This window comes from Falco peregrinus, chromosome 1, assembly GCF_023634155.1.
Source record: "Falco peregrinus isolate bFalPer1 chromosome 1, bFalPer1.pri, whole genome shotgun sequence".
NCBI lineage: Eukaryota > Metazoa > Chordata > Aves > Falconiformes > Falconidae > Falco > Falco peregrinus.
In genome coordinates, this window is record NC_073721.1 from 42,647,460 (window position 1) to 42,672,005 (window position 24,546).

General features: G+C 44.6%; 1 protein-coding gene across 1 annotated transcript in view; it reads left to right on the forward strand.

Moving 5' to 3' along the window:
• Positions 1 to 24,546, forward strand: part of BRINP1 (BMP/retinoic acid inducible neural specific 1) — an 88,078-nt gene that overhangs the window by 48,193 nt on the left and 15,339 nt on the right. Inside the window, exons 3-5 of the mRNA XM_005231281.3 lie at positions 13,059 to 13,249; positions 18,367 to 18,536; positions 19,847 to 19,952. Coding sequence (XP_005231338.1) covers positions 13,059 to 13,249; positions 18,367 to 18,536; positions 19,847 to 19,952 — 467 coding nt within the window. The remainder of the gene's footprint in view (positions 1 to 13,058; positions 13,250 to 18,366; positions 18,537 to 19,846; positions 19,953 to 24,546) is intronic.

The window sequence follows — 24,546 nt, forward strand, 5'->3', positions numbered from 1 at the left end:
CTGACCTCTCTTTCCCCCTAAGTAGACCTTGAATGGTGAGGCTATAAATCGTTGCAGCGGGCCTTATGCTGCCCTACAGGAAAGAGGTTCGTGCCCTGTGCTCAGTGACAGGGCTCAGCTCTGCCCAAAACCCTAAATTTTGGTGCGGGAGAGTAGCTGTGCTTACAGCCTGGAGACCTGCTGGGCTTTGAGGCTGCCTTTGTGTGTGGGGCTGGATGCTGCCTGCACTAAAGTAGAGGAGGTTTTGCTGTTATTCTCCAACACCTGGATTTCACATCTGGACCTTGGTGTGTGAGTGGATTTTGCTTTGTAGTTAAATTAAATGATTTGTACAGACAGGTGCTGATGTGGCTCCGTGTGTGTTGCAGGGCAGCTTGCAGTTTGCGTGTACTGCCCTTTCCCTGAACCACCTCTGCTGTGCTGCAGGTTTTAAACCCACAGCATGGGTATAACAACCCCTCTCAGCTATTTTAGGTGTGTTTGAGGCTCAGTCAGCTAAGGAAGTGCTCTGGTGGTCCTTTTTACACTAAAATAGTCTGCTGGCTGTGGTATGTATGTTCATAAAATCACAGGAATTCAGACAGGCACAACCTGAAGGGGTACAGACTAGCGTTGCTGGAGGTCTTCAACCTTCTCTCCCAGGCCATCTGGCATGTTCTTCTTGGCTGATTTGAACACAGCAGAGTCGGCAGTCAACATCCCCTTCCTGAAGGAAGTGGTTTGCATTTCATTAGATCAATTTCACGGCCTTGGGATCCTGTTACCTTGTAGAAGATAAATGCCAGGGGTGTGCATTTGATCCGTCTCACCTTTGCTGTAGGTCATGTCCAACACCTTCCCTGTGTCGTGACTCCAGCTCACTCCACTCCATGTTTTTCCACTGTTTACCTGTGGCCCTTGTGTCCTCTCCAAGGGGTTAGGATTTGGGAATCTATGTGCAGCGGTTATTTTTAAGACACGCACTTCTGCTCTCTGTAGCTCTTGTGGGGGTGCTTTGCACATCACCACTGCCACCCCTAGCCTTATTGAGTGTGATGTGGGAAGCAGAGCACCCTGCTGAACGGAGCCCTGGTGAGAGGGTTTCTTGGCACAGCAAAATGGGCAGCAAGCTTGGCCATGACCCTACCATCTACTTTAGTCCTTGCCGTTGAAATACTTTGGTCTGCCTGTAGATCTGGGTCAATTTTGTTCATGGCTGTGCTGTATGTTGGGTTTCTTCCTTGGAAAGGTTGTTCATCTCCTGCTGCCTTAGCTTCTCTGTCTACAGTGACACGTTTGTTTAAAAGTGCTTTGAGATCCATATATCAAAGTCACAAATAATGTCTAAGGGAAAGATGACTCACAATTGGGAAATTGCTAAGCATGTGTCTGAATAACCAAGTACCTCAAAGCTTCACCAACAGATCCCAGAAAACAAAAGTATTTGCATTCACTAGTCCCTGTCCCCTGGATAGGACAGGACAAAAATAAAGCTTTTCCTTTATGAAATAGCGCACAAGAATCATGGTTATCTTTTTATTGCAGGCCACTTTGCAGCATGGATAAAGATTGCCTTTCTTCAAGAGTTTGTGAATTTTTATTTTATTGTAGTCTTTTTATTTCCTCCATCAAAACATGTCTGAGTTTGAAATGGCATGACTAGGAATGAAAATTAAATACATCAAAACTGATTTTTGTTGAAATGAGGTTTTGGAGCAACCAGGGAATGTTCAAGGCTTTCTCACAGCTTATGTTCAGTCTTTTTGCTAAAGAGGGATGTAGTCTGAGGAAATGGGTCACCTTTTTCCTAGAGAAAATTTCTTCAATTTTACTGTAATTCTGAAATGTCACAGGCTTTTGGGGACAGGATTTTTTTTTTTTTTTTAATATCTTGAACAAAGAACAAATGTCTGTGATTATGGATGGCTTGAATTTTGCAGCAGCTATACTCTGCAACCTAATTTTTTTTAGCCCTTCACCTCTTACCTTCTGCCCTTTGCGAGTAATTTCAGGCCCCGTTACCATCTGAATCCCATATGAGAGGGGATGGTTTCTGCATATGGCCACTGTGTATATCCCTGCTTGCTGGGTGTCACTGTTAAAACAGCAGCCCTTGGTGTGTGGTCTGAACCTAACAACCAGCTTAGAAACCAAAGGGATGTTGAGCCACAGCTCCTGCGGTGAAGGCACAAAAATGAGTGTCCTGAGGAACCAGTTTTCTCCTAAACCCACTCGGAGGAAATAATGTCACAACACTATAGGAATAAAGTAGAAAGGATCAGCATGGGAGGGCAGTGTGGTTTTGTTTTACGATGTCAAAACAGTTTTTGTTCTCTTGCACTCATACATCCACCATATACTCATGAATGCTTTCTGCAAGTTTCCTTGCAAGGGCATGGGGTGATGAAGGATGCTAGTCCTCATCACACCTCCTGGGTTATTCTGAGGTTGGTGACTGTGCTGGGTCTAGGTACACCTTCAGGAGCAGGCAGTGACTGGCCCATCTGTCCTGTTAAATCTCTGCAAGTCCTGATTTCCCTGCGTATTCTCAGCCTGCAGCCTGCCCTTCCATTTGAAGGCTATTCCCTGGCAGGGAAGGGTATGGACACCCTTCACTTAACCTGGACAAAAGCCCCTCAACTGGCCTGCAGGAAAAGATCCCTGTTGTAAGCAGGTGGCTTTGCCAACTGGCTGTCCTTAGGAATCCAAGCTGCCCACCAGCATGTGCCTTATGTGATCGCTAGTGATCAGCTGAGAGTGACTCAGGGACGAGGGGGCGGGTGAGAGGGGGCAGCTTCCCTGCTCTTGCTGAGCCTACAAGGTGGTAGCTGTGCCCAGGTGCCTTGAGGGCATGGCTGGGTAGAGGAGGCAGGAGGAGTTTTGTATTTAAACATCACCTTTATGGTTTTTTGTTTGTTTTTTTTTTCTCCTGACATGGTGATTTGAGCCTTTGCCAAGTGAGTAGCACAACTGACCAAAGTGGGGTGATGGCTCCATTTTCTAACAACAGTTCAACTTTTGAAACATGGTCGCATGCTGTGTTGGAGAATTTTTTGTGCTGTTTGAGGAAAAGGGCAATCAAGGCTAAATTTCTGATACCTGCTTCCCCAGTGTTGACAAATGCTGTGCTTACGTTGCCAGTAGTGCAGTAGCTGGGTACCCTGGCCTGTAACATGAGAAATTAAGGTTCAGGTTCAGATTTCTCACATTTTTTTTTCATCTGAATTAACTGTGAATCATGGTAAGTAAAGAGCGAAGCTTGGGGCTGTGGTGTCACAGGCTGAGGTTATCAGCTTGCTACAGCTAAAAAAAAAAAAAAAGAGGGGGGGGGAAGAAAAAAAAGGCTGTAATCCACACATCTGTATCTTCAGGAAATGAAGCAAGTGCAATTTAATGAAATGACTTGTTCCAGACTACGGCCCTGCTGCAGTCTCTGATTCATGCTGTAGTGCTCATACTGACAGAGGCAGGCAGTGAATCTAGATGGGGAATTTTGGGGCAGGGCGAGCCCAGCTTGCTGGGGGGCTCTGCGGGGTGAAGAACATTCACTGTAACTTAGGGTGGGCCAGTCCTCCCCTGAGAGATGATCTGCTCTATAAATTAAAATCTGTCTGCCTGTCTTCCATCTCAAACTTGTTTTCAAAAGCAAAAGATTTAAATACTTCCACGTACTACTTAGCCGTAGGAGGAGGGACTTCATCAAGTAACCCTCTGACCTACTAGAGTCCAAAGAAACAGTTCAATGTGAAAAAAACCTCTTGTTTTTCTTTTTTCTTGTTTATTTTTTTGTTGTTTTTTGTTTTTTTTCCCCTGCACCAGTTGCTACAGCACCAGACTGAACAATCTGGGGCCTTTTCCTGTCTATGCCCCATGCTCCTATAGAGCCTCAGCTGCCTCACCATCCTGTATCTTGGCTTCCCTGCCAGCCTGCTGCTGGCTAACGCTAGCTGGCTGGTGGATGCCATCAGCTCCCTGCACAGGGATCGTGTCTTTAGCAAAAGAGTGTACAAGAAGGAAATTGGAAGAAGTGTGGAGAAAAGAACCTAAAATCATACCAATTACCCCAGGTTTCCTGCAGACTATCTAAAAGTCTTTCAATGACTGAGAGGTTTCCATCTGTTGCTTCAAAAGTGCTGTTCTTTGAAAGCATTTTCTTGACAGATCCTTGACTTCCCAGAATCTTCTTGATCCTCAATTCTGGGTCAAGCTCATAGAAACAAATCCAGGAGACCATGCTATGAAAAATAATATCGGTGTCATTGCAATCATAACTGCGGAACTCAAAATGCCCAATTCATTAGTTTCTCTAGGCTACCTCAGGTATTTTAGTGGAGAGTTGTTCTGGCTGCATCTCTTGTGATTTTTATCATAATTCACTGTGAAGGAATGGGTGTCTCAATATTGTCCATTCCAGTGCTTGAAGCACAGGACCCTGCAGCCTATTAGAACAGCTTCCTCAGTAGCTTAATAAACCATGTCTGGTTTAGGTAAGCTTTTAGGAAGAAAACAGCAACAGAACAGAACATTTCCTATTGTTGATAATGTTTGTTAAGCTGCAGCAGCGCTAACAACGCTGGGAGCTCTTGTAGAGATGTCACTCTGGCTTCTAGCAGCTTGTATCAACCACTATGTAAATCGTAGTGGCTTAGAAGAAGTGCCGTTAGCCCAATGCTGAGAACAGCTGAGATGGTGTTAACAGTAATGGGAACTACTTACAAGCAACTCTCCAGGGTGGACAGGGCTTAAACAGGCTGGTGTTGGAAAGGGTATCTCTAGTGCCCAAGTTGTGTGCTTTTTGCAATGAAATCTGCACAAAGAACACTGTGGGCAAAGTTGAATGAAGTAAATGTCCCACAACCAGTTTGCAGCGGAACCTGATGGGTGGGTTGAAAAGGAATTGTAGCAGCACACATATAACTTGGGTGGAACATGGGAACAGACGGGTAGATGACAGATGAAGGTAGCTGGTGTGTTTACTCTGTGCTGAAGAAGTGTAAAAGTTACTATGTGTTATCTGAGGATGCATAAACGTGTAACTTGGAGATGACCCCATTCAGCAGAAGGGGTAGTAACCTACTCTGCTGTGTTTGCCTATGATTGTCTGCTCGTGATGGTAGCTGTGTTGAGATTTGAAGTCAGAGCTAGGAATCATAGCCACATCCTGGCCATGAACAAATTTAATAATAAGCAAACTTAGTAATGATCAGATTTAATGACCTACCTTCTAACTTGTACTTACCTGTGTTGAATCACTCTGACTCTCTAGAATAAATTTATACCAGCTTCATCTTTTTTTTTTTTTTTTTTTAAGAAATCAATCTTTCCAGCACCCAGCAATTACATGTTGCCTCCTAAGAGACCCAAGTGTAGTCCCATCCTAAGAGAGAATACAAGACTCGGAGTCATGTTTGTCTGATCGGTTTTTAATTCAGTGCTGGAACAGTCTGTTTACCAAGGAACTTTCAAGGTCACATGAAATCCACCTAACTTAAAAGTAATTTTCTTTCATTTTGCTTCTTGCAAGCTTCATGGCATTCTGGACCTATTATTTACCTCCCTCTCCTTCTACAGAAAAAAACCCCAAAGAAACAAACAAAAAAAATACCTCCAGGTTTTCAACCCTGGAATAATTTACTATTTTAAAGAAAAGTATCAAAGAGATGAAAAAAACCCCGCTGTTTGTAACAGGAAAATCCAACATGATTGCCCAGAAAGGGGAAGTAGTTGAGGTTTCAGGCACCTCAGCCAACACCAAGCACATGGTCAAAGTATAGGCCAAGGTAGAAAACCAACAGAAGATTCTTCCATTCTCCTGTGGAGACAAGCAAAAGAGTAAGTAGTCCAACAGCATTGCTTTATTTCTGCCGTGTGATTCTGTTGAATGGTCCAAACACTGATGGTCATCTCCTTGGATTTGGTTCTATCCAGGTAAATGCCCTTATAGGAAGAATGCTGCAAACAGCACAGTGTTTATCAATAGATCAGTAGTCAATTGTTTATTTCATCCACCTGCCAGCTGTCATAGGTGAGCCTGTCTGCTTGCCTGGATGTTAGGCAAAATGTTGTCAGTCTTTCAAGCTTAAGTGATTACTTTTTCATACTTCTCTGGAATTACATTTTTGTTTTTATTTTTTTTCTTTCTTTCTTTTATGGCAGAGCTTCCTTCTCTGCCTAATTTGGAACTAGTTTGAATCTTTGGAGTTTTCTTAAATAGATTAGGGGGGATGAATGCCAGACCCTCACAGGAAACTAATTCTTGTAGGTCCTTTGAAAAGCTCAGCCTTGAAGACTGACTTCTTCATGCTGGCCTTGATCAAGAGAGGCCAAGCTGCAGAGGAAACTGCGAAGGGAATATTGCACTGCTCAGCCTGGGGCTGTCTGGCATTTTGAGGGCACAGACTAGAAATAAAACATGACTGACCCCACCATAATCACAGCCACCCCATACAGACTCATATTAAGCCACATCTGGCAGTAAAAGATAAGCATTATAATGCCGTTGTCATGCTTGTGTCCTGCTCCCATGGCATTGTTTGCAGAGTCAAGGGCTCACCGCAGCCTGGGAGAGCCATCACCCTGGGGACTGGAGATAACTCCTACTTTGTGCAGCCCATGAGTGGGACAATTAGGCTGAGAAAAGGAAAGGCAAAACAAAATGCCCAAACCAACAGCTCCGATGTAGGAGTATCGGTTAGGCTTCTGGAGGACTTTGAGCAAAGTTCCTTATGCTAACACAAAACTTTTTTTACCTGAGCGAGGCCTAAAATCTATCTGTTTCGGTTCACACTCATTCTAACCACTAATAACAGCTGTCTGCAACACACATAGGGGTGTCCAAAACCACCTGTTTCAGTGATTGTGAGGTGCTTGGATGAAAACAAGGGGCAGAGATGTTTCTAGGAGGATGTCATTGTATATACAGCAAAATCCAAGAGAGCAAGAAGGCTCTGGGAGTTTCTCTCTCTAGCTGGGGATCCTAAAGACATTGGAGAGTCAATAACATGCAAAAATGCCAGGTCGAGGACATGAAGTAATGTTTGTGTCTTACTGTTACTGAAGAGGGTGGTGTTGCCTCTGGAAAAGCTCTGTCTGCTCATCACTTCTGGAAGCAGCTGATGGCTTCTGAGCTATGATCTCTAAAAAAGGTAAAGAACCACTGAAGAGAAAGAAGCTGGTGCCTTCTCCTTGTCCAGTTCCCAGGGAGCAGCGAGGCTGGTCCTGTTTGCTTAGTGTGCCCCGTGAGTGGGATGTGTTAACTGCCCTGCACGCCCTGCAGGCAATACATCCAGCAGCAGGAGGTGCTGGGGTGTTCTAGTTAGCATGACAGTTATCGGCTTTGTTCAGTGTCTTCCCACTCTGCTTTTTTCCCCATTTTCAAACAGATTCTGTCTTGATCATTACTTAATGCATTTAATTTCTTTTTGGTTTCAAGTGCCAGCCCCTGAGGTCTCTACTGAACTGGTTTCTTCACTTACGTCCTTTGGTTGCCTTGGCCATTTGAAGATGGTGAATTTAATTTGCTCTGATGGCCTCTCTCTTTCAGACTTCTCTCCCTGGGTAGAGATGCTCATGCCCTTGGATTCTCCTAGCCTCTCTGCTGGTGTGGTGCGGGGTCTGGGTGACGTACCCATCCAGGCTTTTTAATTTTCCTTGCTTCAGTATTTTTTCCCCCAATTTTTTTCTGCTTCCCTGGAGGGGTCATAGTGCTAATGAGCACTGAGACATTCCCAGTGGCTCCCTCTCTCTGACATGCATGGCCTTGATGGTGAGCTCGTTAATGCAGACTCTGACAGGCCATGCATTTTCTCAGATATAGCCATGTACAAATAAAAGTTATCCCTTTATTGTTACAGCGGGGAAGGCCTGAAATGTGAATATCTGCCTCCCTGAGGCTGTCCTTCATCCCTCTGTTTCCTCTCACCTCCCTTCCCCCTTTAGACATTAGCACTTCCTACCCCTTCCAGCCATTAGGGACTAGGCTCTTCAGTGCTTTCACCAGACATTAGAGAGCAGACTCCCCTCCTCTGACCTGGCAGGCATTTTCCTGGGTATGTTCCACATTAGCATGGGCTGTCTACACTGGCGAGACGTTAGAGCATAAACAAGTGCCTTTCCCCCCACTACTCAGACATTAGGTCATAGTTTCTCCTTATCCCATCTCTGCATACAGACTCTTCCTCCTCCTTGCTAAGAGGTTTATCATCTTTCTGAAGCCCTTAAAAGCTTCCCCACTGGCAGAAGTTCAGGTCCTTGCTAGGGATTTCCCCAGAGGGTCAGAAGACTCTACTAATCCTAACTGTATCGTGGGGTGCCATCGTAATCCTGGTCAAGTCTTTGCAACTCCTTCACCTGGAAAATGAGCAGGCAACAGTGCAGTATTTCTCTTTTACAAAGTGCCCTGAGACCTGTGGAGATCTCCCCTCTGCTTTCCAGGCAGCGGCATTGGGACTGTGCTGTCACTGATGGCTCTGTGGAGCAACAATCAGTGAGACGGCATCTGAGAGAGATTTCTGGAAGGAAAGATTGTAGTGCCCTTTTGCTCACATAATCCATGAATCCAAGGCCTTGGTAGATCCTCCAAAAATTCACAGATTGAAAGGTTTAGTGGTGACAAACAAATGGGAGTATGCTTACTTAGCCCAGTACCATGAATTCAGTTTTGACCAACAGCAGCTTCTTCTGCAGAAAATGCAATTGAGCTGGCATTGACAGCTAGCAGAAAACCTGTTCTTGGAGGTGTTTCTTCACAGACTTCAGGAGTTACAGGTTGGATCATTCCCTAAGGCCACAGCAATACTGTTGCCTGAAAACATCACCTTTTTTATCACCTCAATAGTTCTAAATGATTTCACTAGCTATATCCATTACTTTTAAGTCTATTTTCCAAAACTGTACCATAACCTTGGCCTCAGGTGCATCTTACAGCATGGAGTTCTATAGCTTGCATGGAAGATTGCTAGTATTAGAGAGTTGCTTTCAATGTAAAATATCCTGGATCTGAGGAAGCCAAATTTAAAATGTGTTTGTGGTCATTAATCAGAAAGCTTAAAAATAACATAACGTTGGCTTGACCAATCCTAACCAATCAACAGCACACAAAGAAAGAATACAGCCAAATACTATGTAAAACCTTTTTTTAAAAAAAAAAACAAACAAATGCCAAACTTGAAAAATGTTACTAAGTAAATTCAAATAATGCATAAATTAGAGGGAATTGCAACTGGCTCGTGGATATTCTATAAGCAGAAGATAAGCATCTAACTTAGTTGCATAAATTATTCATCATAACATATTTGCTCAGCTTTTCTCATCGACTATGAAAGCCACACATCCAGGCATTTGGAGAGTACAGTAGAGCTGGGCATTCACCTCAATGATATGCCCTAACAGTAGGAAGCCCTGGGGGGAGGGATGGCATGTACAAAAGGCTCCTTCACTATGTTTTAGATGTGGCTTCCACTAAGGACTTGTCTACTCCATGCATGGGGACTGCAATTGTCCCTTGGCAGCAAGGTTGAAGATACTGCAATGAGTTCTTTTAAACCCCCACTTTTGCCTCCTGTCAGTGGTACCATGAAATGCTGTTGGACCTCATGCAAAAAATTAACCCACTTTTCCTTTGGACATACTGTTTATCACATTTTCATTCTCTATTCCTACCAACTCCCACCTTCATTGCCCACTGCTTTCCAGCCCATGGTCTCAATTGTAACTGTTTGCCCTGCCCACCTCCACAGACTGAGTGCAGACACTGCTAAGCTTTGGGTGTTGATACATCAACAGGGTCCTACCTGGTCAGTTGTGTGTTTCGACTCCATGGTCTTTGCTTTGGAATAGATAACTTGGCAGTAGCAAAAGCAAACTCCGTACATTGTTGGTGAAAATGAAGCATTCCCCCAGCCCTTTCTGAAAACATGCTGGCTCTGGAGGACTCTAGTCCCTCGTGACGTCTCTTTGGGAAGGAGGCACAGATGGCATTTTTCCTATGCTTGCTAGTTGTGTTCTTTATAATGGGAATCTCTATTTATTATAAAACCTTGACTGTCTTTTAGCATCCAGATCTACATCTTCCCATGCAGCGTAACTTCTGAAGGGACCATTCCTTCCTCACATGAAGGGTATTTCCTGGTGTAGCAAAATCTGGAATTGCAACTCTGGTTGGGAATGACTAAAGCAATCTCTCCCTGTAGTGTCAGAGATAAGGTTGTTTGTTTTAATATACTTTTAAGGTTTTATGCATCATTAAAATCAAGTGTGGGACTCCCAAATATCCCCCTTCCAGAGTTAGTAAGTATGTGACTTTTACACTCTTCTTGCACAGCAGACAAAATTTCTACATTCTCCTCCACACAGTGAATACACAAACAGTGGTAACATACTCATTGTCTGCAGACAACTTTGGAGCTAACGAAGCAGGTTTTCTTCACTCCTGGTATCAAGATCCTGGTGTATGGGGGTTTTCTAATTTGGGTTTACATGGGTGGTGGGATTTTTTTGCCTTTTGACAGAAGTTTCTTTAGGAAAGACCGATCTTTCTGTGGACTTCAAGGTTTGACACTAATGACACTTAGGATGTGGTAAGAAGGTTGTTTCATTCTGGCATTTTTACTTGGCTTGTGAAAGTCTAGGAGCTACAAAGGAGGAATTAGTTCAGGTGTAAGGAGATATTTTGAAGTAAAGAGCTGGGATTTTGCTATTTTAATGAATGCAACTGCCGTTAGGCAGCCTGAGGTGATGTGATGGGGTGCAATCAAAATAAATACAGGCATAATTGCATTAAGTAAAATAACTGAATGCATACAAAGTGGACTGGGTGTAGAATCAACCTGGGGAAAAACGATCTGGTTTGTGATCCTGGCTTTGCAACTGACTTATTACATCTCCTAAATCTGCCCGCATGGCAGGTTCTCTACCAGCAAAGTGGGATTGCTGGTGCTGGTTGACACATGCTGATAGGAAGAGACACACCAGTGTTAGGTATTGCTATTCCTATTGTGTTAGTTTTGACTGGGTGTTATGGATTAACACGTGCTGGCCATTCTAACAGGCTCCGACCCTAGGATCCCACTCAGAATGCAAAGTCCAAGTGAAGGTTTCCAATTAGTCTTTTATTAGTTCTTAGATTACAGCTTAAGCTGGGCGCCTCCAGAGAGGGGCCCCTACCCCTCTGAATGATACCCATACCACCCATCATGCAATCCCCAAATCCAGCCCCAAGCCCAATTACTTAATTCTGGTCAGTGGTCTCTTGATGGCTTATTGGTTTTCACTGTTGCTGGGTGGCCTTCTTCTGAAGCTACTTCATTCTCTTGCAGTTGTCTCCTTGGTTCTTATCATCTTCATTCCTCTCGTATCTGCTAAATTCAGCTAGTTCTTTCTTAGCAGCGATAATTTTCTAAAAAAAAGTTTACTATGTCAGCTTTTGTGGCCTAAGGCTTCATCTACTTTAGCTGCTCATGCTAAGCCACTAATGCTAAACGAGACTATTCAGAGGGAATGCAGTTAATCATATTTCTTCTGTAACACTGGGACGGAGTCCGTGTTTCCCACAGCAGCCGGCACGGGGCTGGCTGGGATTTGTGCTGGAAGCAGCGCTGCTCACACAGGGATGGTTTAGGTCCTGCCCAGCAGAGCTCTGGGAGCCAGGGGCTTCTCTGCCCCTCCCCCCACCCCACAGCAAGCGGGCTGGGGGGGACACGGCCGGGACAGCCGCCCCCCTGCCCCGAGGGCTATGCCGTGCCATGCGGTGCCATGCTCGGCATGGGAAGCGGGGGGCAGAAGGAAGGGGGGGCGCTGGGATGGTGGCGTTTGCCTTCCCCAGTGCCCGCCAGGCGTGCTGGAGCCCTGCCGCCCTGGGGGTGGCTGCGCCCCTGCCTGCCGTGGGGAGCGGGGGGGTCCCCGGCTTCGCTTTGCTGCCCTGCGGCTTCTGCTTCACCTACTGCCCTGCCCTGGCGCAGCCCACGAGTTTTCTCACTTTTACCCCTGTGATTCTCTGCCCCGTCCCACCGGCGGGTGAGCGGGGCTGAGTGGCCGGCTGGGGTTCAACCACGACACCTATTACCTAAATGAAATTTATGTCTTAAACCTGAGTTACAGGAGTAAGTGAACAAAAAGTGATAGAGAAGCTTGTGACTTGATTATCTGCAAGATAGTTTAAGATAGCGCAGATGTGTTGTAGGACAATAGTTATAAAGAATACCCTTTTAAGAAGGACTCAATATTTTTCAAAGGACTTTAATAGGTTTCTCATCTTCTAGATGCTTAGCTGGTGATGAGTTTGAGGCCTGATTTTTACATCACAGGTGTGCAAGGTTTTCTCTAGGCATTTCCCTTAGTGTGGTTTCAAAATGGTTACCTGCAATAAAGAGCTGCTTTTGTAAACATTAACTTTACTTTTTCCCAGTTGGTATCAGTTTAAAAGAAGGGATTTTAAAATCACTTTATAGGTCTTTTTTAAAAAAAGGGGAAGAAAACCAAACAAAACCTCCATTTTCATTCAGGCCTCAGCTTATATCTAAATCGATTCTTTTAGACAGTTTATCAAACATACTGTTTTTCAAAATTACCTTTTGCTGCACTCCTGGTGCTGAAAGATTAAGGTGTTTAGAGAAAGTGTTTCCTTCAGTCTTGTTTTCAAAAGCATGCTGGGAAGGTTAGTGGACACAGGGATGTAGCAATGATTGGACTGGTCTGGATCTACAGCCTGACCAGCTCTTTTGCTGACAGAAACCAGAATCTGCTGTTTTACGGAGAGTTCTAAGACCCCAAAGGGTGCGAGGGTGGAAGGACCAGCCTGGTGTCTCACTAGGGGGATGCAGCCTTCTGCCAGACATCTCTGGAGCCTACCTCCTCACCAGCCCAGACCTGGTCCTTGCAGCATATTGTTATTGTGCAGTAATGCCTCACTTTTCTCCTCTCCATTCCCCTCTGTCCAGCCTTGTGGCCTCACGTGTGTATCCATGTGGGGGTGTCCAACAGGATCATCTCCTTCTCCACCCTTCTTTCCTGCCCTCAGTGGTTCCCCCAGCCCCTCCAGACTCGAAGCCTCACCCGTGTTGTGTTCCTGTGTTGTCATGTAGGGAGTTTGCCCGTTGGAAGGTGAGGAACACAGCCATCGAGCGGCGGGACCTGCTCCACAACCCACTGCCCCTGATGCCTGAGTTTCAGAGAAGCATCCGCCTCCTGGGCAGGAGACCTACCACGCAGCAGTTCATTGATACCATCATCAAAAAGTACGGCACCCACATCCTCATCTCTGCCACCCTGGGAGGTAGGTGGTGACCTGGGCTGTTTTCTTCTGGGGGGGGTGGCACCGGAGAGCCCCTACAGACCTGGGCCACGCTGCTGGAGGCTGGCTGGCAGCACGGAGCCTGCCTGTGCCCCCCAGCCAGCGCCTGGCTCATCGGTAGGCACCGTGAAAATCCCCCGAGTACGGAAAGCCTTTGCAAATGAATTCACAGCACAACGCGTGTGAGTTCGGCATCTGTGGTACGTGTGCACCTGTGCTCCTCCAACAACAACGCGTGTGTACTGGTGTGCGTCAAGATAAACATGCTTCATTTAGCCGGGGAGCCTGGCTGTCATTCCTGCACCTCTGTCCTTAATTTGACAACAGACTCTGTTGGTCCCTCTTTTTGTCAGAATGAAACCAAATGCAGGGGGGGAAGCATCCTTTCTTGCTGGAACCAGAGGAATTTTAAAGAGCTCAAGGAAAAGGGAGTTCAAGGAGTTGGGCAGGGAGCGTGTGCAGCATGGGAAGAGACGGCCAGGAAGGCCTGTACTGAATGCATAAGGGAAAGCAGTAATGTGGAGTAGACTTTTGAAAAAAGCAAGAGTTGAGTAAAATTCCAAATGTATATGCAAGGACCGCAGAGAGGTTTGTGTGTGCCAGCAGAGTGCGTTGGGGATGACACCAGACGGTACCGTAGGGCCATTAACCCCTGAGTCTGTGCTGCTGTCGGTGCTGCATAAACATTTCAAACACTGAGTACTGAAAACAGGAGGGGTGAAAATCATATGCTCCTCCTGATGCTTGCTGCTGATCTTTTTCTTTTTTTCTCTCTTGTATTATTTTTACCATTCTTTACCCCTTCGGGGTGTGCATTTAAGTGCCTTTCTCTTGAGATCTGTTTATAAGAGATTTTGCAGTGGTGGAGGGGTCTTAATTTTAACATCTATTTTATTGCTGTTGCTTCTTCAATCTACCTGACCTCCAGCTTTGCCACATTGTGAAGTTTGTAGTAAACTTTGAAGAATTTCTGGCCATCTGTCTGTTCCCAAAGCATTCTGAAGACACTGGGATGAGACGTAGATGAGATTAGATGTGTGCAAATGATTCACGGGCAAATGAGGTGGTAGGTAAATTGGCGCAGTTCCATTGAAGTCAAATGGCCTCTCGTGTGGCAAATGTCCTTCAAATATCCTCATGCTGCTCTTCCAGTCCAGGCACTCAAACTGTTTGCTCCATCAGCAAGAAATGTAAGAGAAAGCAGGTTTCCATGCATTAATACAAGTGACTGCCTGCATCAGGCCTTAATGAAGTCTGTGTAAAGATAAACTCCTTTTTATTGAGGAAACTGTTTTTCAGGACAGTATTTTACAGAGCTGAAGCCAGCCAAGTTAAAATCCAGTAAAGAGTTCTTTTTGTGGGTTTACTTTTCTTTCCATTGACATGCCTTTTTCTTCTTGCCACTCACATTCGTGGCAATTCGAAATAAGAAAGACCTTTGATGGTAAAATATATTTTTAATTTTGCCTGGGTGAGGTTGTGAATTATGCACAGGGGCTTGTTTCTTGTCCTGATTTTACAACACAACAATTTTAAATATGCAAAGGCTTGTAATGAGAACTGGTGTTGGAGAGGAGTGCTAAATGCTCCATCAGCCTAGTGCACGGTGAGTAATGGTAGGGGAGAAAAGGAGGATTTATCTTGGCAATGGCAGTCCTGGAGAAAATGTAGATGAAGCTGGGCATGCATTATGCAAGGAGGACACACTCTAATCAGTCTGTGGGCTGAACAAGACCACTGGGATATAAAACCAGACGTGTACTGGCACCCTTGCTCTCCCAGGACCCCACATCTCCTCAGAAAACTCACTGGAGTTCTGCTTTGGATCACAGTTGTTTGTGACTTAGCTTGATGTCTTATTAGGTTGCAAACAAGTGACAAACACGCAGGAAATTGTTCTGCTTTTAAATGCCAGCTGTTGCATGGACCCCAGGAGGCTGGGTGATGGATCAGGCCAGCCCACCAGTTTCACACCTGGCCACATGAGGAACAGCTCCTGATGCTTTTCAACCTACAGAGCAGCCTGCTTCCCCTGGAGCCTAATAAAAAACCAGCTCTGCTCCAGTTTATTTCTGACAATGGGATTGGTGAAGGGTCATTTTGAGGGCATCCATGCTCTGGGATGGAGCACACAGAGCTGAGAGCTAATTTGCAGGGAAAGCCCTGAAGGAAAGACAACTTTGAACATAGCATCAGCTTAATAAACGAGAAATTAAGACTTAATAATGCAGCAAAAGTCTGTTAACCTCTCTTGATCTAAGAGTTGCTTTCTCATGCACACGCTCCATGGGGATGCTGTGCTTTCCCAGGTCTGCACACATGTACACAAAATAGGATTCCAGCAACAGTATTTCAGCTCAGCACCCTTCACTCCTAGGCACAGTATTTGTCCTTCAGGGAAAGCATCGAATCTCATGGGCTTTACTTTCCTGCTTTCTTCTTCTTGCTCGCAGTGGAGGGGTCCAAACACCCCAGGGAGGAAAAATGACAGTTTTTGTGGGGAAATCACTGATCTCCACTGCCCCAGATTACAGGTTTCTCCTCTCTGATGTCTAGGAGCAGGCTGAGTTGCTCATTGCCTACTTCATGTTATCTAGGGACCAAAAGCTAATGGTGGATCTCCTTGTGAACCAAACCCGGTGTTATTGCCTGATGCAATTCAGTCCAGACTTCCTGGTTGCTCTCTGTCCAAGGCATCTCCAATCTCAGCATTTGTCTAGCTAAAATGAACTAGTCTGGACTGAAAAGTCCTGATTTTTTGTGCCTTGACTATTAATATAAAGCATGATATTTTTCCATAAAAAGCAGTTTTTTTCTCGTTGCTGGTGGAATTGAAGAAGAGTTGATGCCTGGATCCAGCAGGTTCCTCTGAGAACCGCAGCTAAGGAGAGAATTATTCCAGGTTTTCCCTCATCTGTCACAACCTGGCAAAATGGTGGCAAAGCATCTTTTAAGTCTGCTGCATCTCTGTGCAGTTAAATGCTTCCGTTACATGAGAGATTCAAAAGTTTTGGCTCAAAATACACTTTTACGCCAATCCAGCCTATCTTTCCCCAAGCCTTTTGGCTAACTCCCACTCAGATGTCCTTTCAGTGGCAAACTAGTTGCCTCATGAAAATTCACAGAGTCTGACCTTCCTTCAAATCCCCGCTAAAGCTCACCTTAAAGATGAAACCTGACCAGGCGCTGACAGCAGCCAGGCAGCTGGTGTGCGGTGACCGCTGTTTCTCACACTGATCACAGCCATCTTATTACCTTGTGCGCTGCCGGCTGTTTGCTGTAGACACCTGTTGTGTCTCATCAGATACGTGGGCTTTAAATCCTCCGGGAGAGGAACTATCTTTCTGCTGTTTGTGTGGATAGAGCCTGATGTACCAGAGCCTCGATCCCTGCCAAGGTCTCATTGCACCGCTCAGTGCACAGTAATGTTGATGGTGATAAAGGAAATCAAAGCTGGTCATTTTCCAGGGAAACTCATTTTGTGAGAAGTAACAATGATAATGCTGTTAACTACTACGTTGATTGTGGTCAAAAGATAGCATGTGATTTTTAACAAAATATTTGAGAAAAAGCTTTATATGCCAGACTTCTTCACTTAGCTCCCGTGAAGCCAATTAAAAGATTTCAACTGATCAATTCTTTTGATTAAAAGTATCTTCTTTCCACCAAAACTTTCAATTTTTCATCTCAAAACTGAAGGCTCAATCCTCAACATATCAATCGCTCGAGAAACTGAAATCCAATAAAAATATTTTGATTCATTTTTGGTTTGTGTTCAGGCATTTGGCTTCCAGATAAAAGCTGGAAAATTTCCAGGGAAAGCAAGGAGAAGGACTTACTGGGTTGGATTTTTTGCACATATGTAATAAAAGAAATTATTTGGACAAATCAAACTATTTCAGATAATAAGAACCTTTAAGAAAAGTAACTTCCCTGTCTTACAAAAAAATAAGCAAAAATGCTGAAAAGCAAAATATTTCTTGGCCTAGAAAGTGGTGGTACTTTTTTTTTTTTTTTTTACCATGCTATCATTGCCAGAGGCAACGTATTCATCAGTGGTTCATCAATCAAATCAGAACAAGTACCATTCCTCTCATTAAGAGAGCTATGTAGAAATGGCACATTCCTAGTGTAGGTGTCTGTTGTTTTCATTTATTAAAATCGGAGCTTCACACGTTAAGGATGCAGGATGGTATTCTGCCTTTTTACTCCTCCTATAGTCCCAGCCTTGTGTTAAGAATGAACTGGATTTTAATCTGGCTCATACAGCAGAAATTGAACTTCTAGGTAAATATTACTTCACACCTTTGTGTCCTTTTCATCTGCTTTTCATTACATACAGGATTCTGCTAATGTTTAGGATGTTTGGTGCTATCAGATCTTAACCGTTCCACTCCCAGATTCTCTGGTTACTGATTAAAAATCACCTGTCGTCCTTTATCTTGTACAGTATTTTTCACTCTCCACTTAAATTACCTGAATGACACTCTGAGAGGGGGGAAAAAAGCAGAAAGGATGGTTGGTTTACATCAACTTTCTTATTTGTTCTTTCCCCTGATCACTCCCCTTCACTCACCCCCCCGCCCTCACCCTTTTGTGGGGTCACTGGAGAGGTACGACTGGTGTTTGTTTGTCCTCTTCACCCACCTACATAACTATGTCCTATTTGCAACTTAGATCATTTATTCCTTCTAGAAATGGGGTCAGAGAGAGACTTGCATAAAAGTGGCATCTTCTGTCAGTTGTGCATCGTTCTAGAGCACTGCCCACAGAGAAAAGCATTCCTTGAGTGGGACAAATGGTACTGAATCCTTCCCAGCAGTTGTGTTAAAGCTATGATGGTTAATAAATGTCCAAAATAGTATCTACTCAATTCAGCGGAGCTGATCCCCAGCAGTGATGGACCTGGCCTTTCTGGCTGAATGGAGGAGGCTCGTATGTACTGCACTAAGGTTCTGGTACTGGTGAGGAAGGGTGGGTTCATTTAAGAGTGCTTTGTGTTGGGCTTTTCTTTCTTCAGGTAAGACACATGACATCGTATGTTCCTGTTAAGATGACCCTGCACAGCAGCTTGAAATCTCCTTTTCTTTCTGCTGCAGGAGAGGAGGCCTTGACCATGTACATGGACAAAAGCCGCCTTGACAGAAAGTCAGGCAACGCTACCCAGAGCGTTGAGGCATTGCACCAGCTTGCTTCCTCCTACTTTGTAGATCGTGATGGCACCATGAGGAGACTCCACGAGATCCAGATCTCTACCGGAGCAATCAAGGTACTGTATCTTGCCTTGGGAAGAGAAAGAAGACTGTGTGCCCATGCTACTGCCGTAGGGGTTGAGGGCAGGACATTGCCAGTTCAGTGTGATGGCTTTTTTGATCACAAGTTGTTTTCTTCCTGTGCTGATTTCCTAAGGTAAATTGGTTTTTTACCAGCCTTATTGAAGAATTTATTTCCCCAGAGCCAGTCATACATGGAAAGGGGTGGGCATCCAATGTGATGGTTGTCTAGGACAGGAGACTTCCACTACTGTGAGGCAGTGACCCCTGGAAGGAAGAGAGGGAAAAGACAATCCAGATCAGCAATGGAGGTTGGAAGGGAAAGGCAGGTCTGTGAAATGTTCAACCCCATGCAACCCAGAAGTATTTTCCTCTTGTGGGTATGACTGCTAAACATCTCTCAGATGAATTTGCTACAAGAAAAGGTGAAAAAATCAGTGTGGCATTGCTGAGGTACCTTGAATGAAACAGACTGAGAGACAGCTAGGGGGCTTGTGGCAGGCAGGGAGGCAAGCTGCTCAGAGCATACAGAACAGGGGAAATGGTTCTGCAGACAAAGGCTGCCTTCTCTGAAAGCAATCATCCTATACTGGGGAGGGATTTTATTGTTGCAGAGTTCACCTCAGGGAAGGTGATGTGGATGGAGTTGTCATTGTTAGCCATTTCTGAAAGGTTTCAGCTCTTGTTATTGTTCTGTGCTGTCTCATGGCTGAGTCTGTTCCCTTCTGGATGGGAAATCGTATTGAGATATTGAAACAGCGATGGCAGATAACCGCCCTTTGTGAATTCAGGAAGGGCAGCTCTTCTCCATGGCTGGAAACCATTAGCAACAACCACAGCAAGAGCACTGCAGGCCATGTGTGCCTCCACCTAACCTCAGCACAAGGATGGTCTGCACATATGTTGTGGGAGCACTAGGCACCACGGTGGGCTTGCAATCCATCTCTGTATCTTGCTTTCCAATAAGAGAAGCCAGGGAATAATTCCCCTACTTGCTTCTGATGTTCTCCAATGGAGATGCTCTATGAGAAACATCAATCTGCAGGACATCATTGCCAAGCCCAGAATAACATGTGGTACCGTAAAGAAAGCAGGCACATTTCACTCTATTTTTTGCAGCTTGTGAGTGTGCCAGACATTAGTCGTGTCTGTTCAGTGTGGCACATTATTTCCCAATTAGGGAAGATGCATTTTGGATTGCATCAGCTGGTGACAAGCAGTCATCATATTACAAGGTCTGAAACTGCCTGGGGAAGACATGGTGCTGCAGTCAAAGGGGACACTCTGTTTTCTCCATCCTCCACAGGTAACAGAAACTCGTACCGGCCCCCTGGGCTGTAACAGCTACGACAATCTGGACTCTGTGAGTTCTGTCCTTCTGCAAAGCACTGAGAGCAAACTCCACCTGCAAGGTAGGGCACAGGAACGGGGGAGCTGGACATGCAGGGCATGGAGGGGGGGGGATGATATGAGAGAGGGGTGCCCTTTATTCTAGCCTGCTTCCATCCTCTGTTTGCTGCGATCACCACCTTTGCTGTAAGCTCACTGAAGCAGGACTGATGGCTTCTGGTGGCTTCATACGATGCTCAGCACAGCAGAGCCAGGGCTTGACAAGGGACTGAGCTAAAGGTGCAAAAGACTGCAGACTTGGACCCCAGTGAGGTGTCTGGGTGCCCTCTGCCAATGAATTTTCATGGACTTCTATGTATTATACATATATCAATATACATAAATGTGGCCTTTTCCATTAATATTGTAGGGATATTCCATCCACGTCTCTGTCCCTCCCAAATTGCTGTTTTGCGTAAGAGGTTTGCAGATCAGCTTTTGGGATTCTGTAATGACGGTAATCTTTGGGAAAAGTCACAAAGGTTTTATTTGGATGCTAGAAGCCATGGCTTCAGTCCCAGTTGGGGAACTAGTCCAGAAGTCAACAGATAGAGGTCATGACTGAATTAATAAATAAATACATGCCGGTTAGCAAGAAGTCAACTTCAGTACAAGGAGGAAATTCACTGGGCGTGTAATTTACTAAGGTTATTCCCAAGTTTTTGACAAAATAAGGAAATGTTGGATTTAACTGCTCATTTGCCCAGATGGTTTTATTTCTGGAATCCTTGTACTTGCACAAATTTTAATTTTTCAGATGAATGGGCTACATTACATCTTCCGCTTTGAGTATAATTTGGCAAGTGCTGTTTTAATCTTGGGTTCACAGAAACTGGGTTTCATTTACTGAGTCATGTTGTGGATATTATTATTGTTGTTATTATTTGCCTTTAAAAATAATAGGCAGGTTGTCTTCACTATTCCAGTGATTATCTAAATCACTGAGTTCAGGTTATTACCTAATTAACAACACACAATTTGAGGCTTTTTTATATACTGTGATTATGGCTGCTGGTAATGAAAACCCAAGGATGACACACCAGATAACTAGGTAAACAGCTAAATAAGCATACAGCTTGGTTTATAGCAGACAAACTGGTAAGTAGGTAAATCAATAGATCTCTATTGGCTATCTGATCCTACAAGATAAGAGAAAGAGCAAGATGCCAGGGAGGGGGAAAGAGGTGGAGGAAGAGTGAAAGTTTAGGAGAGAGGTGGGATGTAAGGTGAGTGAGGCTGTGATTTCTGATGGGAGCAGACAGAGGACCTTTGGGGTCAACCACACATGGGTCTCATGGAGCTTCATAGCATAACGCAGCACAGAGAGGACAGACCCAAGCCAAGAGAGACAGCGAGGGAAGGGAGCAAGGTAAGGCTCTTCCTAATAGAACAAAGTGACCTTTAAAGCTACACCTGAGTTTTCTGCCTAATCTGGAGTGCAGTTCTTGGGATAATTACCCAGGAACCTTCCTCTGCTCTGAGAGGCCTCATTAGGAATTAGTCATAGGGCTGCAGGTAATGGATCGTGACCAAGTCTCCCCTGATCTGATTAGCAGCTGAGCATGAGCTGCTGACAGAAATCCACGTTACTACCTTCATGTCACTCTGGCTCTATAAACGAGCAGCTTCTTCATGACAGGAAGAAATTCTATTTCTGAACTTGCTGCAGCCCAGCCCTGAGAGTTGTGCTTCCAAAACTTGCCCTCTAGGAGATGCAATGGCTGGACCCAGATCTAAGCTACATATTCATGTCTGCATGTAGGGTTTGGGAAGGTCAGCCAGCCTGGAGATTTAGGGAAGGACCTGGATGCATGTGCAGTATCTGGTTCTGCACTTGTGGTTAAATGGACAGAAGAGCATCACTAATTTATAAACCAGTATGCATGTGGACCCAGCATGCACGTCCATCTGTGTCAGATGCCTTCATTCGGGTGTATACACAGGTATATTAATCGCAGTAGCTCAGAAGGTTTGCCTTTTAAATAGCACGATCTAGGGACAGGTTCCCTGTCCTGTGCATGGGGAGGGCTGTGCACAAAGCTGGGGGGACCAGCCCGCACGGGGCTGGGGGAGATCCTGCTGTGGGCTGGGAACTCATAGGTGACTGCATTTATTTGTGCTTTGCATCCTCCTGTCCCTGCAACCAGCATGAAACCATCCCTTCACCTGCCTCCACCTCTGGTGTGGCTGATGCATGAGCTGCCTGTGCTGCCTGGAAAAGGAGTAAGCCGAAGCATGGGAGGGGAAGGTGCTAACAGCTCCTCAGCAGTCTGGTGGGAAATGGGAACATGTGTTCCCTAGAAAAGTGTCCTAGGCTGAAATTTGAAAATCTGAGTGAAAAAAAGCATCACTTTGAAAAGTTCTGGGAAATTAAAATTGCAGAGACACATCCTCTTGGGCAGCGTATGTTAATATTGCAACGTGGCACTATTTCAATAGGGTAAAATCCTTCTGTGCTATTCTAAACACTGTGACATAAAACCAGGAAATATTGCATAGGTAGTTTATTACACCAAATACGGTAATAGACTGTTAAATTTACAGTACAATTAATGTTAAAGTCTTTGCCAAGGTGGGCAGAGCAGTGATGACAATACAAAACATTTCATCTTTTCAGTGAAACAAAATGAGGGAGTATGAAAAATACATTTAGACCTTTCCCTGTCAAAAGTGCTTTTGGAGTCAACACACTCTCACAAAATGCTTCAATGAAACTGCATTTTCAACAGAGAACTCTTCTATGGAAAATGTCTCAAATAGCTCTAATTTAGAGCTGGGGAAATTTACCTCTTTTAATGCAGGAAGCTTTTTATATACAGTCCGAAGCCAAACATCTCTCTAATAGTTTTTCTGGGTGAATTAAGGACATGTTCCCTTGTCAGAAACTTCACATTCTGCCTGTAGTTAGCTAAGACAAACCAATACCAAATCAGTGTTGCTCTGAATTTTTAAAGAGGAACTTTATGCTTTACAGACTGGCAGAATTCCTCCTTCCGATCAATAAGTTACCTTCAAAACTAAGATATTCTCCCTAACACTTGCCACTAGCAAACCTACCTTCTGCATCTATTATCAGCTACTGAGGCTGCTGTGGAGGATAAGCCTATTCCTTGTGCGCTTAGAACAGTGGTCTCAACCAATATGGCCTTCTTGCAACCTCATCTTTGTCAAGATTACCTTAAACGATTAATCACACCTGTGCTTTACTGGCAGCTGTAATCAACTCAATTTCAGTAATATCTAGTTACTGGGCATGGTATGGAACTACACATGAATGGGAAGGGTACCAGGACTGAGATGCTGCTAGCCCAGTACTTGTACAACATCTTGCCAACATCTGCTCACAAGGGTGTTCAATACAAACCCAAAAATACTGGTATGAATTTGCCCTTGTCTGGGTATGATGATAAATATGTGGGGATTTATATATGTCAAGGTACAAATGTGAGAGCAGGCATGGCTGTATTTCAGTAACCCTATTACTTTTATATATCTATATCTATATCTATATCTATATGTACACCCTGTAATGATTTCTTCCACAAGGAAATTCCTAGCTGGAAGATCTGAGTTGCCTGTAATCCCTATAGAATGTTTGCAGTTTTTAAGTTAGAGCTTTGCATTTGGAGTATGCACACTCATGTTTTGATGGGTCGCTGGATTTGTGTCACTAGTGTTCCTGGTCTAAGCACATATTTGAATATGTGCTGCTTGTTAAATGCTACAATTAACTCTATGGATTCCAGCAGAACTGCTCACCTGGTTAAACTTAAGTATTTCTGTAAGTGTTTTGTTGAATTGGTGCTAAATGTACAGGGGTTCTGACTACCTCTTAAACATGAGGTTATTTCTTCGAAGAGGATATCCTGGAAACGGTGGTGTTTTTTTTTAGAAACCACAAGTTTTATGGGCAAAAAGTGAGCCTCCACATGAGGAACTCTGCAGGGTAGGATGGGACGGTGTTATGTTTTGGAGATTACAGGGTATTCATGTTTCTGCATGTATTGAGATACACAATGCACGTCCTTTGCAATGGGAGGTGCTTTCCCTGAAACTTTAGTTGCTTTTTTTACCCCTATTCCTTCCAGAGGAAAAAAAAAAAAAATAATCTCTGAAGCTGGTGTCATTTGTAGCTGGGACCAGACAGCTTGTTGGTGCTGTTACCCACGTTAAAACTGGAAGAGAAACTATGGTGAGCTGAAGAGCCTGTGGTCATTTGGGCCTCACATTCAAAGGGTGAGGCCAGGTCAGGTTGCTTCTTCATGAAGCACAGAGTGGAAAGATTTATTCAAGGGACTTGGGCCATGAATAAACGGGGTCAATGCACATCAAGAAGCCCAGGCCCCCTCTCCTGTGAGCTTGCAGGCTCAGTGAGTACAGCAGCCTTCAGGCCCTCCAAGCCCCCTTTGTAGATCTCGGTTCTCCAATAGCACTGCACTTTGTTTCCATCCTGAAGGGAAGTCTTGGAGCCAGGCGGGTGGGACCATCCCTGTCAGTGCGAAGGTTCAAAAAGGAACTGTCCCTCTGGTGGTTGCTTCAGATCAATCCCTAAAAGAGACTGAAGTTCAGTCCTTCCTGAAGACAATGGAAAGAAAGCTAAGGTGCTTGTTGAGAAAC